The 22,156-nt window shown below is 50.8% G+C and overlaps 1 protein-coding gene across 1 annotated transcript; it reads right to left on the bottom strand.

The window, feature by feature from the left end:
- On the bottom strand, positions 1-21,147 carry KLHDC3 (kelch domain containing 3). The gene is made up of 11 exons (XM_019470294.1): positions 21,098-21,147; positions 15,083-15,318; positions 12,547-12,723; positions 10,210-10,325; positions 8,784-8,855; positions 8,344-8,557; positions 7,966-8,052; positions 6,637-6,745; positions 1,358-1,431; positions 869-947; positions 1-649 (listed from the first exon to the last, which is right to left on the bottom strand). The coding sequence occupies exons 2-11, from the start codon at positions 15,234-15,236 to the stop codon at positions 583-585; spliced, it is 1,149 nt and encodes a 382-aa protein (XP_019325839.1). The 5' UTR covers positions 15,237-15,318; positions 21,098-21,147; the 3' UTR covers positions 1-582.
- Positions 21,148-22,156: the final 1,009 nt, after the last annotated feature.

The raw sequence follows: 22,156 nt of genomic DNA, 5'->3' as shown, positions 1-22,156 counted from the left end.
ATGTCTGCCTCAGCATTTATAAAAAACTCCCCCCAGTTGCTGTTTTACAACGGGAGCTGGGCAGAAGGTCCAGCTGGGCCCAGGCCCCCACATCAGGCTCAGCTCGGGGCTGGGGCCTGCCATCCGGTGCCAGGAAGCTGGTCAGCGCTGGCAAGTGCAGGCGTGGAGGTCCCTGCTCTATCGAGGCAGCACAGGAACAGTTCACAGTCCGAGGCCAATCCCGGGGCCGTGGCTGGTGGTAGGAGATGATTCAGGCCCTTGGAAAGTGGCCGGGGACCAGGTCAGCACAGCTGCAGCTCCACAGGCAAGGGGAAGGAAGGCAGGAGATGCTGGAGCCATCAGTAAGGAGCAGGGTTCACAGTTGTGCTGCTGGGGTGAGCCAATTTCTTCCCCGGCAGCCTGCTCTGCCTGCACACTCATGCTGCCCAAAGCATGACAAGGGCAGAGGGAGGCCTGGCTAGGGCAAGACAAACTGAGCTCACATGTTCCTTGCTTGAAAGGGCTAAAAACGCATGCAGGCAGTGGAGCAAGAGGTCAGTGTGTGGAGGGGTGAGGGCAGGGTGGTAGAGGGATGAGCCGGCGTCAGCCCTGGGAGGAAACGATGGGGCGGCTGATGGTGCTGTTTGTTGTCATGGCCGAGAGCTCCCATCTGTAACACAGCAATGGGATACACTGAGAGAAAGCACAAACACAGTACCCAGGGCTGGAGCAGCTCTGCTGCACGTCAGCCTCAGCTGTGGTCTCCAGCCCAGCCTGCCCCAAAGCTGCACCGTGCCAAGGAGGGCCCCAGGCAGCCCTCAGCCAGGGCTGGAGCACCCCAAGGACAGGGAGCACCCATGGGGTGACCTCCCAGCAAGGCATGCAGTACCTGATGTCGTGGGGAAGGCAGGACTGGTCCAGGCTGTACTGAATCACTGCTAGCTTACACAGCGTCTTTAGACTGGGGCCTGTGGAAAGAGGGCAGTTAGCCACAGCAGTCCTCCTCTGGGCACTAGGTGGGGGTCCAGGCATCGTGCACTCAGTGCCGTAAGAAACAGCGCAGAGCACCCCAGCCATCCCTCTGAGGGACAAGGCAGGGTGCACACCAGGGACAGGCTGGAGTGGTTCCCTGTGCTCCCACAAGAAGTCTGTGTGAAGGAGTGTATGAAGAGCCATAAGTCCAGCTCAGGCCTGCAAGCACAGCTGCGTCTCTGGCTGGTCTGCCTTAAGCCATGCACACCAGCCAGAGACCGCTGCCTGGCTCCGAGAGGCAGGCACCTGGAGCCATGTAGGACACTGTATGGTGCTTCACAGTGGGGCCTGCTCACAGGGCACCTTGTGCTGAGAGGCGCAAGCTGGGCAGGGAGTGCTCACGTACTGAAGTCAAGGATGTAGAGATCCGAGTGATCCATCAGGTCGAATTCATCACCCATTCCCTCTTCTGGAGACGGGCTGCAGAAGCCAAGCAAAGTGTGTCAGTCAGTGCCAAGATGCTTGTACACCAGTTAGGGTCCCTTAGGCTCCCCAAGGGCTGAGCAAGTCCAGGACTGTTCCTGGCCTGCCTGTCCCATGCAGGGGGATCTGATCCCTCCTGTCCCTCTGCTTCCCGCAGCAGCACCCAAAGCCATCACTCTCCCAGCTCCTTGCAGAGTAGGCAGAGCTGCACAGAGCCAGGGCTGTCTGGCTGGCCCAGCTCCAGCAGTTGGGCAGAAACACACACCATCTCCTCAGCAAGCCATAACAGGGAATGAGGCAGCTGCATCCTCCTCACATACAACCACAGTGACTCCAGCTACGAGCCTCCCCCTTGCCTCACCTGCCTGTTATTTTGCTGCACCTCCAAGCACAGGTCCCACTCTGCAGGGAACATCCCTTTTCCCTTCTTGTACATTGACCAGCCTCTGGCAGGTTTCGCACTCCTCCTTCCGCAGGTACCTCCCAAACCACTCTCCAACAACTGAGCAACTCTGGGGCCTCCCCCAGAACTGTGGCACCCACCCCTGGGGCATGAGGAGGGTGCTGGCAAACAGCTGCCTCCAGAGCTGAGGCTTGTTTCAGGGCTCTATTTGCTCAGCAATTTCAGTGGATCCGACCCTCCAAAAAAGCTCCACTCAGAGAGGCAAAGCTGAGCCCTGGGACAAGGCTGAGGATGTCTCTGAGCAGGCTGGAGAAGGGATGTTACAGCAGGTCCTGAAGACAGGCATGCTTGCACAAGCATCTGTCCTGCTCTTTGTGTGACAAACAGACCCCATGGGCTGCTCCACAGCAGGCAGGGCCAGACAGGCTGGCATCACCTGGAGAACCCAGTGCACTGTTGGAGACTAACCAGCTTCACAGCAGTGCTGTATCATGGAAGGCTGCCCTAGTTACATGCTAGGAAACACATACAGATCAAACTGCCTGGGCAGGCAGGGGTCAGCCCATCCCTACCTGGCCCCAAACACCACGTGGGGCAGCGTGACACAGCCCACACCATGTCTTTTTACAGACCTCAGGCCAGCTTCACACTCACAGCCAAGGGGAAGCATACAATGGGAAGTACAAGGATGTGGAAGAACATCACCCGGGACAGGCATCTGATCTAGGAAGAATCAGACACCACACAATGGCACAGTACAAAGTCCAAAAAGCTGTGCTGGTGTCCCCAGTGAGGTAGGTGAGATAAGCTGGATACGCAAGAGGACTATTTGCAAGGCTCTCTAGTTGTGCTGGAGGGCCACAGATCATGGCAGCCATGACCTACCTCCAGAGATGGTGGCAGACTCAGCAAGTAGCTAGTGGCCATCCAAATTTTCTGCAACCTGGAGAAGCAACAAAAGGAGCCATATGCTTCAGGCAACACTGCCCACCTCAGCTCTAGCTTCCCAGGGCTGCATGAAACATTTGCAGACTGCCACATGCCATATGTTACTCATGAGTCATGCCATGGAAACCTGTGAGCTAGATTCTCCTGTCTGTAAGCTCTCAGGAGCACTGATGCTGCTGGGGACAGAGGCAGCGTGCGCTGTACCACACTGCCCCAGCACTGCAGTGGGCCAGAGTGTGATAAGCCAAGCTGCTTTCTCTGAGGACAATATGGAAGGTGCTTTGCAGAAGTTCAACTTTTTCTACAGAGAAGTGAAGGCAGCAGCAGAGAATAAGCACCTGAAGCCGATGCCGAGGTCTTCACCTGGCTTAGTGGCAGCTCTTTCCCTCTTTGTCTGCAATAGCCATATGTACCCGCTGCATTAGCACAAACTCTCCAGCAAAAACCCACAGGTTAGCAACCTGCAGCCAGGAGAACATTGCATTTTATCAGCTTGCATTCCTCTGACTAGGCCAGTAGCTGGACTGCTTTGGGTTCCGCTGCATGAGCTGAAGTTGTGTGCCAAGCACAACAGCACAAGGTTTGAAACAGATTCTGCCCAGCCACACGCTGTTCATGGCTCCAGTTCTCACATGGTTAAGATCTACTGCAATTATTTCGGCACAGCCATTGAGATATTGTAAGAGAAGTGTAGAGAAAGCAGCTAGGAAACATCTGCACGGCAGCACAAGCGCAGACATTTCTCAGTCTGACCGCAGGAATTACTGTGGGCTCCAGCCACAGCTCCTGGTTGTGCCAAAATGAGGACAGCATTTCAGAAGACTGTAACTGAGCATGTGTCAAGCACTTAAAATGACAGCAGTCATTTTAAGCCAATCCCAATTTGTTGATACTCCCATCTGATGTTGGTCCTGGAATGCTAGTGAGGAGCTATGACTTCAGGCATTTCTAGGGAGCAGACAGCCTCACCTATGGTCCCCTGCCTCTGCAGTCTTGATGGAACAGCCAAAGCACCTGAGAGACCGCATCCCCTAGCACAGAGAGACCAGCCTGTACCAGAACAGTAGTGCTTGGACCAGGGGAAAGCACTCCCATGGCTGATGGTTCTTCACAGAATTTGAAAGAAAGGAAAGGTGTTTTAAAGTCCTGCTTTGGTTTGTGTCAAGGCAATTTAGCGTGTCCTCACTGCTTAGCTGGGACCTCATGCAATGACTTCTCACCCCAGTGTCACTTTGCTTCCCCACATATGACCCACTAAGCCTCACATCTCACAGGACATGAGACAGTACCTGCCGCCGCCTGGTTCCCATAAACCCAGCACAAACTGTGGGGCACAGCTCACTGCTGGCAGAAAAGACCTGTCGCTGATGGGTCCCATCTGCCCGGATACAAGCAAGAGCCTCTTTAATTCCACCTTTCTGTGCTCACCACACCACAATCTAATCTCACATCCATGTCACAGGAAACCCTAGACCATCCCTTATCTTTCAAAGGAAAGCCAGCAGGCACCGCATCTGTGGTTTTAATCACCAAACTGCAAGCAGCTAGGGAAAGCCTGGAGTTCAAGACCAGGAAAGCCACAACTCCCAGACAGCAGGGTGCAGGGCACCCCTTTGCCAGCCAGAGCGCAGCAAAACTGCTCGTTCCAGCTGCACAGCAACTCGGCGTGTTGGCAAATGCTCTTGGGCCCTGCACCAAGCACCCAGTGAGAGCCCCTGCTCCCTCGCCAGAGCCAGGCATTTCTAAGCCTTGTCAGGGAAAACACAGCCTCAAGCCAAACCTGGACTGGCATCTGTTCAGCTAAACTCTGTTTTATAGCATTCTCTCTCCCCTTCGTTCTCCATTGTGGATGGTCTCTGCATGCTGAAGTGCTGGTGGGTTTGGGAGGAAACCGGACCAGGGCCACAATTGTGACACAGCTAACGGGAACACTGAGCTTAGCGCTACATGACTTCCTGGTCACTGAGATGGGACACAAGTGACAGGATTGCTGCTGGCCACAGTGAGAGACCACAGCTGGGGCAAAAAGTCCAGGCTCTGGGCAGGACTACAAAAGAAACTAAGCATTTGGATGCCACAGGAGCAGGCACCTTGCAGAAGCGCCTCTTGAACAGTCTACAATGTATGTGAATCCTGTAAGGGAAGGCAGGACACAAAGGGGTTTTGCCTGCCCGTCCCCCAGTGCTGCTGCATAGCAAGCTGAGCCTGCCGGCTCATCCTTCAAGGAACCCTGCTGGATCCCCTGCGCTGTGCGCTCCCCCTCCCCCTTCCTGGGCAGGGGAGCACAGGTCAGGAGGCAGACCACAGGGAGTTCTCCATTACAACGACTTCCTGGAAAACTTCTTATCTCGCCAGGCAGCTCCAGAATACACCTGATAACTGTTACAGGAAGCAAGCACAGTCCCCACCCCTGTCTCCCCCTTCCCCAGCCTGCAAGATCCTTCCTCCAGTCCAAGCAAGCCGCATTCCTGGCTGCCAGCAGCTTTTCCTATCCCAAACTAGTGCTGATGAATTGGCTTGCATTGGGGTTGAGCCTGGATTAAGGAACAAGTTGAGTACTGAAGTCGTTCAGTGGAGAAGACAAGGCGCTGCTGCGTTGCCTGGCAGAGGTGGACCAAACTCCAAAAAGCTGGTGTCAAATTTGTTGTGGTTTGCTAGCATTTCCTAGGAGCGCCTAGGTTTAACGTCAGAGTTCAGCTGCTGCTGTAACACAAATCTACACCGCAGCATCTGAGAGCATCCAAAACTGCCATCAAGCCCTACCAAGCCTTCTACCGTACAGAGCAGCACCCAGTATCTGTTGAGGAGACTGGATAAACTCAGCACCTCTGCATACCTCACCTGCACTGAGCACTCCCTCACACACACAGAGACAACCTACAACTAAGCACACACCCCAGCACTCCTAGGGCCTGAAGGCCCTTCACTCCATCACACACTGGTACGGTCAGCCCATCAGCAGAACTTGCCCTGCCTTGTCCTCTGCCCAAACCCGTCTTCAGAAGTATCCCCAAAAAGCCACAGCCAGGGTCCTAGAGCAAGCCCCAAAGCCCATGTGGAGGGCTGAAAGCATTTTCAGATGTCTCTGCAAGGTAGATGCTGGCAAACAGGCCTGTGCTCCAGAGCTGCAATTTGTCATTCCAGACAGCATAGAGCATGTCCTGGTGATGGGCCACTTCCTTTCTTTTAGCAGCTGTTAAGGCTCTTGGCCACATCCAGCTGCCCGGCACCCTGAGAGTATCACTTCCAGTGTTTGACAGCTAAATCCTTAGCACCAGGTCCCTTTTGTGAATGGAAACTTTGCTAAGGAACACTGGCACAGAAGGGAATGTTGCCTTGTCGTGTGTATGGGCTCCTCAAACAGCTCCCAGCTGAGCCAACATCCCACTGCAGCTTGGCAGACACCACACTTGCCAATGAAAGAAAAAAACTCTGGTGGGAGAAGCAGGGCAGCACGTAGGGGAGGATAAGTCAGTCTGAGGTCTGCTACAGCACAGCAGACTAGGATACTTGTTCTTCTGATGGCAGGATCTCCTCCCCACCACCTCTTTCACAGAAAGCTGGACCACAGCACAACCCCTCCTGAACAGCATGTTACATGCTTCTGCCTCTACTTGTACAAGAAGGCTTGTCACCAGGTGCTTTACAAGCTTACATGACATCTTCGATCTCCCCCTTGCCTTTTTCCAGTGAAGCCCCAATCTACGTGATTTCTAACACTTGTAAGGTAGATGGACAGTTACCATGTGCCTCTAAAGAAGCATCTGACTACAGCATGGGGCAGAGCGTGGAGGGACGCTGTGCTGAAGGGAAGGGCAAACCCTCTCACAGAGCCACCTCACACAACTCACCTGGTGCCTCCAAAGAGAATGATTTTGTCCCCCACTCTGCAGCAGCACTGCCGGCGTCGAGGACATGGGCCTTTCCCCTTGGGCTCAATCTTCCTCCAAGAAAGAGAAACTAAGGAGCGGAAAAGAGTGCACCAGCCTGTCACAAGAGCCTGGCCAAGACCCGGGTATAAGCAGGTTATAGATTTAAACAGATCACAGCAAAACTGGAGGCCCACTGCCCCACAGACACCAACTAGCCAGCATCCACCCTCCCTGTTGACCTCCTCTTCTTGCTAGCAGCAAAATGATGCACTTCTATGAGGTTGTTACCGAAGTGTTGCTTAGATGCCAGGCATAGCCCTGGAGCTCTGCCTGCTGAGATGGGATTTGCAGGTCGAGGCCTTTCGCTTGCAAAGCCTGAGCGCCAGGACCCACGGGCTGCCACGGCAGCAGGTCGGACATCGCAGGGAGCTGTACAGGGCAGAGCTCCAGGAGCAGGCAGGCAGCCTCCCTTCCCCAGCACCCCGCTGCGGTCCGGATCTGGAGGAAGACCCAGGAACCAGCTCCACCTGCTGGCAGACACTGTGAATGCAGAGCATCCTCGCAGAGCAGAGGCTGCTGGGACAGCCTGGTTATGGGAGCATGGGGAACTGAACCAGGTGGAGAAGACAGCAGCCTTTGTCCTTGCTGCTCTCTGTGGCAAGGATGCTGGGGGGGGGTGATTAATCACTAATGCACGGCACTGAAACCTTCAGGAGCTCTCACACTAGCTCATAGATCAGCTTGGGGAACAGCAAGTTGGCTGCTCTCAGGTAACTTTACTATGCAAAGCAATTAGCAAACAAAATCAGTCTAATGGACTGTGAAAAGTGCCTGAGGACCCCAAAACAGCTCACAGTTGACTGATATTCAGGGTACCAGCTCAAGAACCTCCCCTTCTGCTGCACAGTTTGACCTGGTACCAAGAGAATGTGGTATGGCGATGCTGCAGCTCAAGTTGAGTGGTTTCCCCAGCTACGGTCTCTCGCTTCCCTAACCCCGTTGCTTCCCCATGTCTTCTTTTCTGCCAACACTTCTGCATATTTAAGAACAAGACAAAGTTTTGCCAACCACCCTCTGATTAGCTGTGTCTTTCAGCAATATTTCCTTTTCCACTTTCTAACTGAGATTTGGAGAGAGTCTGAGGAGGAACAGGGGTCCCAAGCATGGTAGCGAGTTCCTGTCAATGCTGTCAGAAGAGCCATTTCCCCCCAAGCAGGCTCCTAACCCTTGGAGAGTATGCTCATCTGAGCACTCACACACTTGAGGGCCTTGAGCACTATCACTGCAACAAGTTAAAAGCATAAATACCTGGATTGAATTTCCAGAGGTCGTGGAAGTGTCTGTTCAGGCGTGCGTTGTAGCCACCAAATACATATAGCTCCCCATTGTAGCTGACTGTGGGGAGTAAGCATAGACATCAGTGTGCCACCCAAGGTAGAGCCCAGCAGGTCCCTGTCCCAACATCAAACACAAAGCAAAGTGGCGCTGGTTATCCACCTTCACTTACATCACCTTCACGTGCAGGGCTACGCGCAAGGCTTTTCAATGGGCAGCAGCTTTCCACAGAAGCCAGGCTCTGTGCACCCCTTGCTAACCCACATCTCCACCCAGCAGACCAGATACTCCTTCTGAGGCAGGCAGGAGTTTCCTTCCACTGTCCTCCTCTCTCAGCAGACCCACACTCACATGCTGAATGGCTCCGCCGGCCTTCAGGGAGCACTGCAGTTGGAGGGGAGTCCAGCCAGGAGTTTGTTTCTGTATCAAATACTCTAATGCGGTTACAGTAGATCTCATTGTTGGAATGAAATGGCCCAAAACGATCAGCTCTGCCACCAAATACGTACATCTTTGTTCCAATGATGGTAGCTGAATGGAAGTCTCTCCAGCGAGCTGGCGTACCCTGCAGGGACAGAGTTAAACAGAACAAGAGAAAGAATGCAGATTACCCAGGGAGATGACACATCTTGATGAGGAAGTTGGGGTGGCTGCCTTCTCCTGGAGAACTTCCCCTCCTGGAGATCCCAGCCACACCAGACAGAAGCTGTGAGACAAGTGTGGGCAGCTACCCCAGAGAATAGCAGATACAAGACAACCTCCACAAACCAGAGTGAAAAGCAGACACTGACCTTGGCAGAGATTAAGGTCCACATCATGTTTGTGGTGTCCAATTTATGGATATCATTTGAAAAGCAGTCAGCCTGGAAGACAGCAGGGCAGCCTGGTCACAAAGGGACTGAGAAGCCTGGTCACATCTGGCCCCAGGAAGGGTGCTGTCCTACAGACCTGGATCATCCCTTTGGAGTCAGTACTTCCTAAGAGACATGGTGCTTGCTCCAAAATGTCAGGGTAGGCAGCAGACTTATCACTTAACAAGAGGGAGGCAAAGCCCATTTCTCCTCAAAGGTCTCCTGTCTCTCCCTGTAGCTTTTCCATTTATTTGGTGCTCAGTTCCTCCCCCTAAGGCTGTCCTGCACGCAATATGTATATGCACAGCAGAACCCTGACTCCACTCCATGCAGTGACAGAAGTAAGGGGCACTAACGGGACAGTCAAACTGGCTCTAAGGCCACCTGATGAGAGGTAGAAGCTAAGATTACTTCTAGGAAGCTAAACATCCAGGAGCAAATACACTCGGGGTTCTGAGGATCCCACAAAACTTGTCTGCAGCTAGCTGCCTGGAAGAGCCTGCATTCACATGAACAGCACAGACTCCTGCTCCTCCAGGCAGGGGAGACAGCAGCGAGACAGCTACAGGCTTGTTTAGCCTTGATTAAAAACAAGCCACATTTGACCTGCCCCTGCTGCTGTAATCAAGGGCATGGATTTGGCATGCTATTGTCCTCAGAAGAGGGGGAATAACCCAGGGATTGCCGTAACAGAGCCCCAGCTTTCTTCCAAATAAACAGATGTGACTTTGCACAGCTTTTCTGGAGCCTGGTGATAGGCTGAAATGATATTTACCCACTTCTTAAGATCAGAGCATAAGGATTTGCTCAAAGGAGCATTAGGCACACTGACAGCTAGTGCAGGATGACCTTTGGCTCAAGGTATTCTTAATGGGAGGGCAAGTAAGTGTTTGCTGGAGAGGATCAGCAAAATGTGAGAGCACGGAACATGCACCAGATTAGGACAAAACCTCACAGCAACACTGCAGGCATTGGAAAGTGATTTTTCTGGCTCATTTCTCAGCCAAATTAAAATAACTGTAGATCAATATATATTTATTAAAAATGTAATGTATTCATCTATCTAAATTTGGCTGAGAAATGAGCCAGAAAAAAATTATGTGTAAAAATTTATATTTTTACCTCTATATATCTATATGTTTTGGGGAAGAAAAAAAAAATCCACCATTTTTTTTAGGCCTACTTTCCCAACCATCTTCTCCGCAAAACAATGAGCATAACCTGGGTAATTAATGCCATAACTTTGCTGAGTTATAAAATGAAAGCAACTATGGATACAAATATGCCCCTGTATCCTGCTTCTACCAATGTCCTGGGTAGGAAACCCTCTTTCCCAATGGATCGCCAAATAACAGAGACTACTCACCAGCTGTTCATAGCCACCAAAGATAAACATGCTCTTTGCCAGGACACAAGCTGAGTGCCCATCTCTCGCTCCTGGGACCATTCCAGACACCTTTGGCGTGAACCACTTGTGCGTGTCTGAAACAAAACAGGAGGCAACAATAAGAAAATACAGTAGATGTTGGGATGGGATAACTCTTTACTACTGTTCTTCATTTCTAAGACAGAAATCCTTCTCTCTTTCACACACAGCACCTGCTTCTCCGGAGAGGCTGCAAGCTTCTTCAGGCAAGGCGACCTGCCTGAGCCTCCACAGAGGGGCACCGTGACAGAGGTCTCAGCTCCTGGGCACGACCGCTGACTCTGCCCGACCTGACAAACAGCTCACGTTTTAAGCGTGAATAGTACAGCGCTGCTTGAGCAATGTTATTTTTATTGAATCTCTTGCGAAGCCTACTTGTGAGTCACTTATGAACTCTGCATTTACAGTGTTAATTACAATGAAGCAATGATGCAAAGTGGCTCAACTGACCTCATGGCGTGGAGATGCTGACTAAATGACTGCAGAAAAACAGCGTTCTCAAATCCAGGCAGAAGTCACTTAACCACAAGCTCACCATGTCAACAGAGCTACTGTGCAGATCCCTGCTCCTCTTGTTACATTCTCATCCCCTCTTCAAAGGGAGCCTTCCTCACTCTCTACCCTTCACGGTTCCCTACGCACTGCTCCCCGTGAGCCTGCACCAGCCAGATTCAGCCCCTTAGCCCGCATGCTTCAGGGGTTGGCTTGATTCAGGGAAGGACTTTAAATCCAGCCAGAGCTGTTCTCCATGCCAGGGCAACATGGAGCCAAGCCAGCGACTTGCTGCCAAGCACAAACAGGCACCTGTCCCAAGAGCCCAGAGAGGCACAGATAAGCCTTGAGGCAGCAGGAGACATTCCCCCCCACCCTCCCTAACTGCAAGCTAGCAAGAGCAGTGCCTATTTCAGGAAGCGGTAACGGAGCCAAAGCAACATTCTTCACAACTTCTCTGAACTTGGCCTGCGGCCACAGCTATCCACCTAGGCTCCAGCTGGAACCACACAAAGGGTCTTGCAAGGTCAACAGAATCCCTGGGCAGCCTCTAGTGAGAAAGCTGCAGTGGCTATCAAGTTCCTTTCCTTCATGGGGCTGCTTCCAAGCCCAGTCACACAGTAGCAGCAAGAGCTCACTCAAGCACAACATGTCAAATTGGAAAAGACCTCGACTTGTGATCTGCTCAGCACCCCTGGGGACAAAATTGCACTCAGCCAGGACTTTATCCAGCCTGATGGGACTCCTACAGTGGAACTTACACCACAGACACGGGACTCCGACTGCCAGCCTCACTTTCCAGGACTGGCAGGGGACAGGCACAGCATGTACAGACAGCTGCAGAGGGTTCGGACGAAGGCTGAAGTCTGGCCTTTCTGTTAATTTTCACTTAATGCTAAAGCACTGGAGTTGGCAGGGAGACCAGGCAGCTCCCACTACAAGGCCTTTGTGTAGGCAGAGGTTTACTGGTGGCTTCCCAGCTGCATGTGGCAGGGGAAGGGGGAAACCCTGTGCCTAGAGAGCAGCTCCAAGCTGCAAGACATTTCCTGGCGAAGAAAGGAACCCATGGGCAAGCACCAGAGCAAGCAGTTTACTTGCAAGTCCAGCAAGCCAGTTACTGGTCAGTATTTAGATGGACTTGCCTCCAGAATCCAGATGTACTCCCTTCCTTTCCTGACACTCCTGTCTGCCCAGTTGCTGATGGTGCCTGTTCTCCCCAGGTGCTTCAGCAGCACTATGGAGAAGCCAACCAAAAGGCTCAAGGAGTTTATCTTTCAGGTTTATCTAACTTGACTCATGCCCTCCCTTATTTTGCCGTCCTGTCCCTGACTACTTCTGTTTTATTCCTCACTCTCCTTCATGCTTTCAGAAAGAAGGACCACCCTGGATAGGAACCACAATCCTCGAGAGCTCTAGCCCCTTCTTGCTGCAATGTTCAGCCACAGTTAAGGAATCATACATCACACAGAGAGAACACTTCAGTTGTAGTTACTATCAGAGAGAGCACACAAAACTGGCAGAAAAATTAAAACCAGTTTGACTATTAGACAATCTCAGTAATTTTTTACAGAGTCAAGCATGCAGACACACTGGCCACCCTGCTCCCATTCTAAACCTGCTGAAACAACCAGCAACACCAATTCCCCATTTGCACCTTTTCCTCCAGACTGTCACTTTGTAGAGAGACTGAGGGACAGGAAAACAAATTGGGGAGCAGTGCAGTGGGGCAGAGAAGGTCTCATCAAGAGCAGTTGTGACAAGGAAGAGTGAGAAGCTGGAACTTACTGACATCAAAGGCATAGAGCACGTTGCAGGCTCCCTCAGTGTCGTTGCGACCACCCCATATGTAGACGGTGTCATCTATGAGCACTGCTGAGTGCCCATACCTCATGTAGGGCACCTCTCTCACATGGTCTCGGCTGTTTGTCCACACTGGAGGCAGCTTGATCCAGCGCAGAGACACTGAAAGCACAAGTTTGAGCCCATGTCAAATGCTAAGCCCGCTACACGTGCTCACAGGTCACAACCCATCCTGCACGGTGCTTTTTTCCGCTATAACAAGGTGCAGAAGCAGTCTAGAAAGCAAGACAAAGCTGTGTCTGACCCTGAGTAGTAGCTAGTTAAGGAATACAGAAGCACAGTTTTTCACAGGCCCCCATCACAGGCGAGACTAGAGGAAGCACTGGAGGACCAGAGGACTCTGGACAGAAATAGGTGCCATACTGCATTAATTACACTGAAGGGGTTTCCACTCTGGCTCATCCTGGACTGTGAGGCTGAGCACACACACACACAAACAAAATAGGGAAAAGAAAAAGAAAAAGTGCAGAGGTGATAATGAACGCAGACACTACTTCAGGCTAGTGAAATTTTTGAAGAGACTCAAAGCTGGAAGAATGGGCAGCACAGGAATAATTCACTGCAGCAACATGCAAGGGAACACACCTGAAGGCATCATCTGGACTTGCAGTAGTGCAGTTTAAGTAAAGCAAGGCAGCAGCTTTGTAGGAGCAGGGTTTGTTTGCTTTTGTTTTGTTTTTTAAGCTTTAGATGAGACAGCTGTCTGTCTCCTTTACCCCCATCCATACCTGAGTTCTCCCTGCTAACCTTGTGTTACTAATAGGAGTTCCTTGTGATTACAGGTTCTCCTTCCTGGCAGCCTGTACGTCACGTTCAGCAGCAGCCAGAGCAGTCAACAGGTATTACAGGGTTTAATGACAGTCCAAGAGTCACAGCGAGTGTTACATGGCCATTACATAACAGCACCCAGACACCCTCCTTCTACCACACATAGAGCCTCCAGGTTTTTTTTTCAACACGGACATAACACAAAATATAGCAGAAAACAGGCTGCAGCTCCCCTGAAATATTAACATAGGGAAAGGGTCAGGCATCTTAAAAGGTGAGCATCTACCCCAGAGGCAGAAAGGGCACTGAAGAAGCACAGTCAATGCTAAAGTCAAGCTAGATGGGATGTTTCCTACCTAACACACAGTCTTCCTCTTTGGAAGATTGAAAGAGATCATTCAAAATCTGGTATCTTGGCTTTAGCACTGGAACCTGGCAATGCTAACTGAGCAAGGGCTTGGGAAGCCAGTGTCACCTCCCACGTGGTGGCTGCAGCATCACAACACTTTAATATTTGGGAGTGGTAAGAAGGGAAGACAATGCAAGTGAATTCCTTTGGGCATGGCAATTATGCTTCCACCATAAGAGCGGTGCTCTACTGGCACATTTTACGAGCTACGACGTTCAACTGTCTTGAGTGTGAGAGCCCAGTCTCTCTTGATAGAGATTAATAACTCTGTTCACAGGATCCTGAGCTACACTCCCCTCTACACTGTGAGCAGGTCACCTTGGCAGCCCTGTGTAACCAATTCCTTTATCCACTACTGCACAAGTCAGTCTTCTCCACAGTCAGACTTAGAGGAGTGAATTCACTGCGTCTTACAGACAAACTAGTTTTATCCACGTCACGTGCGTGTTAGGAGAGCGTTCAGCATGCTGTGCAGTCTGCAAAACTGGTCATTGGTTCTCTGTTCTTGTCTCTGTTCAGCTGGACCCATCCAAGCATCTGTGCAGTTTTTCAGCCACCTGCCTAATTATAGGGAAATACTTCATGGACCAGCTCAGTAGCCTGTCCAGTTCAAAGAGCACTGAATCAAGAAATACAGCCTCTCCCAGCACAGTCATGGCCGCAACTCAGCCTCCTGACAGATACTGGCGACGTTACACAAATCGCTCCAGCTCCAGATGCTTTTCTAAGTCACGTTGTGAATCTGCATGATAGCTGCTGCCAAAATGGCAAGGCCTCCATCCTAGCCTCATGACCCTACTGACTCCATCATGCTGGCAGCGGTTGCCAGCTGCCCCCACAGGGAAACAGCTCCGGAGTCTAAACCTGGAGACTTAACTGAGTGCGCTGGCTCCCACCCTATCCCTTCCACGCTAGGGGCAGCTGAGCATGGTCACGCTGCAAACTGGACTGGGGACCTGAGCCAGCTAAACATTGTCTCTTTGCTCCTAGCTGAGTTAGCGTTCACATAGAACAAGGACAAAACAAGCCATTGGCTATGTGGTTACTTCTAGTGAGTCCTTATCGTAGCAGTCTGCTGAACTACAGCCCCTCTGTGCCCTGCCCCTGAAGCTGAAAATACAGGGCTGCACGAGGGAAGAGGCTCCCATCTACACCGATAACTTTTTTGGAAATTAAAGTCAGACAGCACGTTACAGACTGTAACTTGTTAAGCAGCAGTGGGCAAGAAAACTAATAACTGAGCCTAGTAAGCCACTCCTTCGTGCACCAAAAGGACACATTTACCTGCATTAAAAACATGGACGTCAATCTGCCGCAGAGTCTCATAGTCTTCTCCAGAGCAATATCCGCCAAAGGAATAGACCTTGTGCCCGACGGCCACAGCCGCGTGGTTCACCCTCCGCGGCCCACCTTCCAAGTGCACTGCCCACCGTAGCATTCCTCCCTGCAAGCCAAACAGTCTTCAGGGCCGCCAGCACCACAGCCGCATGCTTCCTGGGTCACCACGATGTCACCTGGCTCTGTAACAGAGACAGAATGCTAAAATAACACGATCCATCTTGCAGGTCTTCCTATCTTCCTTGAATGCCAACTACAAAGGTCACATTTCCGTATCCTTACTCATCTGCCTCCCAGCTGGAGATGGTTTTACTCTCCCCTTGGGAAGGAGACACAAGGCGGGTACCGTAACCTGAGCAAGGCTCAGAAGAGCAAGCAGAGATGCCCTCGCATACAAAAAAACCTCACGGTGGCTGTACAGGCAGCCCAAGCCAAGCACCTTTGGCAAAGGCAGCCGAGTGCTGCACACCCGGCCGTGCCCTGGTGATGTACACATCATGTACATGCCAGAACAATTTGTCCGCATGAATGAAAACACACAGCAAGAGGCAATTGTGAAGGTGAAATGAACAGAGCCAGAGGGAAGAGAGTGTGCTCTTTGGATCAGTCGTGAGAAACAGCAGAGGAAAATATTTTAAAAAAGCACCCAACAAAAGATCCCAAAGAACCATCCCACAGAAAGCAATGGGCTCCCCAATATGGGGGTGGACTACAACACTAGCATTTGAACTCATTGAGTTGAGCACTAGAGTCCATCTTAATTAAACACGAAAGAAAAGAAACCCCCTAGTCTGGGAAGGAAACTCTTTGCTAATGATCAGAATAAGGCCTTTTTCTCCCGCAGCAAATCCAGGCATAACTATGAAAATTTTGTAACATCATATCTCAGTTAAGAAACCAATATGCTTCACGCTTCGAACAGATGGCTTAGATCAGCTCTTAGAGAAGTCACCACAGCTGATTTTTGCAGAGATTCGCCTTTGGATCTAAGGATCTGGAGCACAGTCCTGCCCAGCTGCTTCTGAAAAAGCGGGTCAGTTCAATTCTTTAACAGTTTTCCCCCAGCTGAAAAAGAGCCATTAGAAGAGACGTCAGTGTTTCAGACAGCCTAAAGAAAATTCTCTTTTTTATTGCTTGGTTCTAGCTTCTTGGAAGACACAGTCAAAGCGCTCCCACCCCACACCCAGTTTTAGCATTTGCAGAACACACAGAAATTTGCGGATGCCTTAGAATGAGAACTGGAATTCCTACACATTTTCTCTGTCCCTTTTCTTTTCGGACAGTAGTGAGTTTTCACAAGGAGAACTTTCCTCCTGTTTAAAGTTTCTGAAGTAGCTGGAGAGCAGCAAGGAGGGGCAGCGCCATGCTGCTCTGCTCCAATTGGCCTCCCCCGGCCCTTCAGCCAAGCAGAACCACCGCTCACAACCGGGCACCTGTACGGCCCATCAGCAGCCTGGTCACCGCAGCATCTGGCCCACCTGCACACCCCCATTTTATCCCCACCTGGGGAAAGAGTCAGAGATGCTGCCCAACAGGGAGCTCCTGGCATGGAGCAGAACTCAGGTTTCCAGCGCCAGCCATGCACGCTACATCATCAAAAGCATCCAGAAACCACTTGCTTCATTCCAGAACTCCTAAACCTCAGCAAAATTTAAGCAATTTCTTTTTAAAGTTATTTCTTTTTCAAGTTGTTCCCAAAATAGAGACTGGCAGCCAGAGCATGCTCTGTACCTGAAAGTTACAGCAACGGGACATGTGCAAAGTCCAAACAGAGAGCATCCTGCAGTCTTACTTGCAACAGATGAGCGCAGACCAAGGAGTCCCCCCAGCGAAGCTGCTTCTCCCTGCAGCAACCACCGTAACCTAAATTGCAGTCAGCAACCCAGATAGTCACATCAAGCTTTTCTCCAGCAGAGCTGCTCCAGAAGGGCCCAGGAACAGTCCCCCTCTGCTACAGGCCATGCTTCACTGTATGTCTGGGACCACCCCAAATTCAGATCTAGCAGGTTTGGTTTTCGTTTTTTTAAATTACTACATTTTTTTTTTTTAAGCCAGCAGCAGCTCTTGTATAAGTCCTCCGCAAAGCTACAGAATAGATGAGTTTCCATGGAGACCACCAAAGTCACCTTTCAGGCTATTTTGAAGGCTTCACATATCTAAAATCTGTTTCCTGCCTCAGTCATGAGTTATCGCTGAAAAATCTAACTAATATTTTGCTCAAAATCGCTTCTCGGTTAAGGGATTCTGTAAGAGACTCCTCGAGGAGCTTAACTGGACTTTATCACCGGCGTCAATATTTTCAACACGCTTCAGACTGAGCCCGCTCCTGGAAGATTAAGAGGATGAATCTTACTTCCAAGTTCTCCACTTGGTTCCTCCGGCAGTAGAGGAGCACAGCAGCCTGGCGTGGCAGGCAGGCATCGTACCAAGCCGCCTGCCTTTTTTGCCAGAAAGGCTGGGAAAACTCTTCTTCACCCTTGGGAGTTCACTCAAGCCATGTGCCGAGGAGCACGCTGCTGCCAGAGCGGGACGCTGGTCCTTTCACTCCAACAGGAACAGTTTCATATTAAGATAAGCCATAGGAACACAGGAAAGGAAGGCTGCACATCCTAAGAAGTTAATCCGGTCAACTGAGAGGCATTAGCTCAAAGCCCAGCTGATTACGCTGTAGGAAACAATCTTGATGTTGTAGCAACAATGTTGCAATGTTGTTTCCTACAAGTTCAATTACTGGGAAAGGTTTTTTCCAGAGATCAGCCCTTCCCAGGAGGCAGGCGGTTGTACGCAGGCCCTGGGTGGGGGTGATGGGGTTGAAGTTGGCTGCACTTTGCCTTGGCTGGGGACGGGGATACCCCTTCAGAGCAAACACAAAGCTTAGCCAGCACAGCCTCTTGCTGCCACTCGTCAGGCCCAGGGCATGCAGAAACGCTCATTCGCTATATGAAAACAATCAGAAGCATGAAGCGATGCTTACAGGATCATATATTAAAAGGCAAAGGGAAACACAGGATTTAACAAGCTGCCAGGGTTTTTCCAAACCCGAGTGCTCTTCTCTGCACTGTAATAAAGACACCCAGCCGGACTCCGTCTTCCTCTTCTGCCGCTGGCCACAACCCTACCCTGAAACTGTCACATCGTCGTCCCGCCTTCGCCAAGCACTTGTTCTCCCCTTTTTGGCCACGCACGCATCCACCCCCCTCTCCTCCCTGCACAGCCCCACAGCCCCGTCTCGCGAGGATCCCCCGCTCCTCCCCATGCTTTCTGCGCCCAGCTCCAGCCTCTCTCCTTTCCTGCCTTTTTTTTTGAAATCGTTTCATTAAAGCCATCTCCTGTCCCAAAGTTGATTTTTCTCCTGCAGTTCCCCTCTCTGCACTATCTGCAAATACGAGTTAAACACATTTTTTGAGAAAATGTTATTTTCTGCCCTACAACTATGCATGCTGTTAAGTTCCATTTCAGGTTTTGATTTCCAATGATAATTTATATGATATAAATGAGGACATAAATATACCACTTTCCAACCTCATTTCTATGAGGACTTCTTAATAGGAGGCATTAATACACTTGATATTAGGCAGTGTGCCTTTATATCTTTAGATAGATAAATATCTACATAATATAAAGATATAAATAGCTATAAAATAAAGATATAAAAATCTTTAGATAGATGTCTTTAAAGATTACACAGGGCACAGCTGGGGGGAGAGGGGAACAGCAAAATAGATATGAAACAATTTACTAACAATTTCCCCCAACGGTACAATATTAAGTTATGCAAAATACCTTCTGTGATTTCTCATTTAGGATACCAGCAACAGGCATGTAGGCTATAAAACACAGAAATATTGATAAGACAGAGGCAAATTGTACCAGAGAACCAGGAGGAGACTGGCTGCAGGAGGCGGCACACACCCCAGCTCAGGCAAACCAGGTGGCTTTTTCACTCTGCACCGCAAACCGAAGGGACAGTTAGCGACACTAGCATTCATCGTGGGTCAGAGGAAGGGCTTTTACACCACAGAAAAATTAAGCTTGAATCGTTTAAATCACAAAAGCTATCGCTACTGCCAAAAGCCAGCAGGGTAGGAGGAAGGTTGCCTTCTACATAGATTCATGCAGACACTGAGCTAAGCATGTGTCCTTTTTCTGGATCCTGCTGAGCCACCCCTCTCCTCCCCAAAGCTGCACCTCTTTTAGAGCAGCCTCTGCAGCTCATCTGCGCCCACAGCAGAAGCTGGTTGAAGGTCTGAGGAATCTCCTTTGACTGATTCAGCATGTCCAGCTGGAATCGTGCCCCAACGGCCCCAGGAACTATGACTGTATACTTATAAGGAGACCAAAAAGCTCCATCAAAACAAGCACAAGTTTCTTATACAGTGACAGAAGAGATTTTTTTAGATGAAACAAAACCAAAGAAACTGCACTCCCACATGCTCTGTTAGCTCGGCATACGCTCTCTCGCCTTAGATCAGGAAGCCCTGGCTGACTCTCTTCCCCGAGTCTCAGCTGGGAGAAGCGATGCGCTGAGCACCTTAACCATGCGCATGCACGCACTCGGGGTCTCCGCAGAAGGGCACATGTTTAAGCCACCGCTTGATTTCACTGATGCACATGTCAGCTCCCCACTTCACTTCTCCAAAAACTAATAGATCTTTTCATTTCATTTTGCACTCAGACAGGCAGCAATCACGCAATCTTCACAACTCCCCATTTCCCTGGTCTGGCATCATCTATCTGGAGTTACAGTCAAGCACAGAGAACGCAGAGAAATTTGGGTTGAAACCCTGGCAGGTCCTCTCATTAATTGCCAGGAATAAGAACGTTTCTAAAAATCAGGTTACACTTCACCTACTGTTGAAGTACCCGATGCTGATGATGCTGGAAATTAAGTGAGCACGGCAATGAGTTGCTCCTGTGCTACTAAGCACAGGGAAGCTAAAATTAAAAAGTGCTCAAAATAACCTGCTATGGTCCCACAGAAATGCCTGAAGCCCTCCACTGACTGTGCACAGCACCACAAGCCCAGGTACATGCTTCCAGAGCAAGTGGTGCAACAACAGCTGTGGGGTGACCGCAGATGGGCTCTGTCGCTGCAGTCAGGCGTGACACCTGACCACAAGTGGAAGCTCACAAGTCTGTCAGCAGAGAAATAGCTATGGACGTCCTTCAACACCTCCCTTGTTCTTTGTCAGCGCTGACATCCAGCGAAGGGAGCGCAGCAATTCACCCGGGGCATTTCACTGCTAGGCAAGGGAACAACCAGATTTTAAGTCAGCTCTGCGTTCTTCAAATACAGCACCTACAGACAACACTCCCAGTTCTCTGGCTGTGCTGTTGTCTGAAGATGCACATAATGCGTGAAACATCCTTCATCCTAACTGCCCCAGCTTACACCTAACAAGATTCTGCCAGAACAGAATATAGCCATCTGAGATCACTAGAAAAATCACTCAATAATTTCTCACTATCATACCTTCCAAAACTGTTGTGGTGACTTGAGCAAAGTGGCAATGGAGGGGAAAAAAAAAAAAGTAATCATGGTTTTTACAGCCAGATTTTTCAGCTGTTTGTTCTATTTGCTTTAGACTTTCTATTTTCAATCCCTACAATTAACTAAGAAAACATTTCGTTCAAGATACAAAGCTACTGACCATCTCCAAGTACAGCAACCAGATGATAATCTCAGAACAAAAATATATATCCTTGGATCCACTTCTTCACGCAAAGAGAGTTCACCGGGCTGCCTCATTCCTCTATGCACACAGAAAGAAACCTAGAGGCATTTCTGAAAGCCGCTCAGATTAGCCTTGCTGCAGCCAATTCCCACAGCAAGGGGGAGAAACCCCACAGAAAGTGGCCTAGATTTTCAAGGGCTCGCTCTATCACCCCCAGAATTACAGCACCACCCCAAGCAGAGCAGCCTACTGCCCCTGCAAAGTCGCTCTGGAGAGCAAATCCTACCGTGTGGCTGCCTCAGTCCCGTCTCCCAAAAGATGCCAGCCACAAGGTTTAGTAATACTTAAAATAGCCCAGCCAGCTCACAGCAGTCCATATAGACAGTTCTATTTCAAGCACATGCAACTTACTGTTAGAGATAGCACAAGAACAACCCGCTTTCTTCACTCATGCTTGACATTTATCTGATGCTTTGACTATTTATGCCAAGGCAGTGTGAAATTGCAAGCTTGCACATTCAGCAGCTTGGACACTCGCAACGCAATTCTAGCGCCAATAAACTAGACGGTTTAGCTGAGCTTGTTAACCGAGACCAATCTGGAAGCTCATGTCAGACACAGGAATCATTCTGCTCAGGCAGAAATTTATTCCCGTGTCTCTCCCTGCAGACAGCAGCACCGCCTCCTTATTTTTGCCCAAATATTTTGCCCACCGCTGACTTACTTTTGCCCAAAGCCCAGCTAAGATTCTGCACCTACTGAGCTGACTTCTCCCCTCGCCTCCCAACCCCCGCTTGCCGCTTCTCTACAGAGCGCGCCTAAGCTTCGGAGATATTCCTCGACCTCCTCTCCCCCGCCAGGAATTTGCCTCTGGCCTCTGTCAAGCTGTTTCTGCCACGCCAAGGGCAGCCCTTGGGAGGGAGCGGGCTCAGGAAAGCCGAGGCGACAGCTAACGCCGCGTTTCTTGCTTCACGCAAAGCCGCGCCGTTTTCTTCCTCTGCGCCTGCTGTCACAGCGACGCCAGGACCCTGCAGGCAGAGCGTTCCGCTGGGCTCAGCGGGCGGCCAGGCACAGCCAGGGCGGGCTCACGGCGCTCACCGCTCTCAGTCTTTGCCCTGCCCCGGCGCACGGGGCCGGGAAGGGCCAGGCGCGAAGCCCCAAGCCTACCAACGTGGCCAAGCCCGCGCGAAAGCGCGAACGGGCTGAAATCGCGCGAGCCCGCGGGGATGGAGGGAGAAGGCCCGGCGGCGGTTACACCAGGGCGAGGAGCAGGAGGGCAGCCTCCCCGGCAGGGACCCGCCAGCCCCCGGGGAAGGAGGGAGGCGAGTGGGGTCGGCTGGCCGCC

This window comes from Aptenodytes forsteri, unplaced genomic scaffold (genome assembly GCF_000699145.1).
Source record: "Aptenodytes forsteri isolate BGI_AS27 unplaced genomic scaffold, ASM69914v1 Scaffold238, whole genome shotgun sequence".
Lineage (NCBI taxonomy): Eukaryota > Metazoa > Chordata > Aves > Sphenisciformes > Spheniscidae > Aptenodytes > Aptenodytes forsteri.
The sequence above is the reverse complement of the archived record's forward strand: the minus strand, read 5'-3'. Positions and strand labels throughout refer to the sequence as shown.

What these genes read in the sequence shown, in the direction of transcription:
- KLHDC3 (XM_019470294.1), bottom strand. Translation starts at nt 15,236, where the DNA reads ATGCTACGGTGGGCAGTGCACTTGGAAGGTGGGCCGCGGAGGGTGAAC. An exon ending in TTGGTGGCTATGAACAGCTG is followed by an intron (nt 8,856 to 10,209) that starts GTGAGTAGTCTC and finishes GCTGTCTTCCAG; the next exon opens with GCTGACTGCTTTTCAAATGA. An exon ending in TCTCTACATCCTTGACTTCA is followed by an intron (nt 948 to 1,357) that starts GTACGTGAGCAC and finishes CTCTTTCCACAG; the next exon opens with GCCCCAGTCTAAAGACGCTG.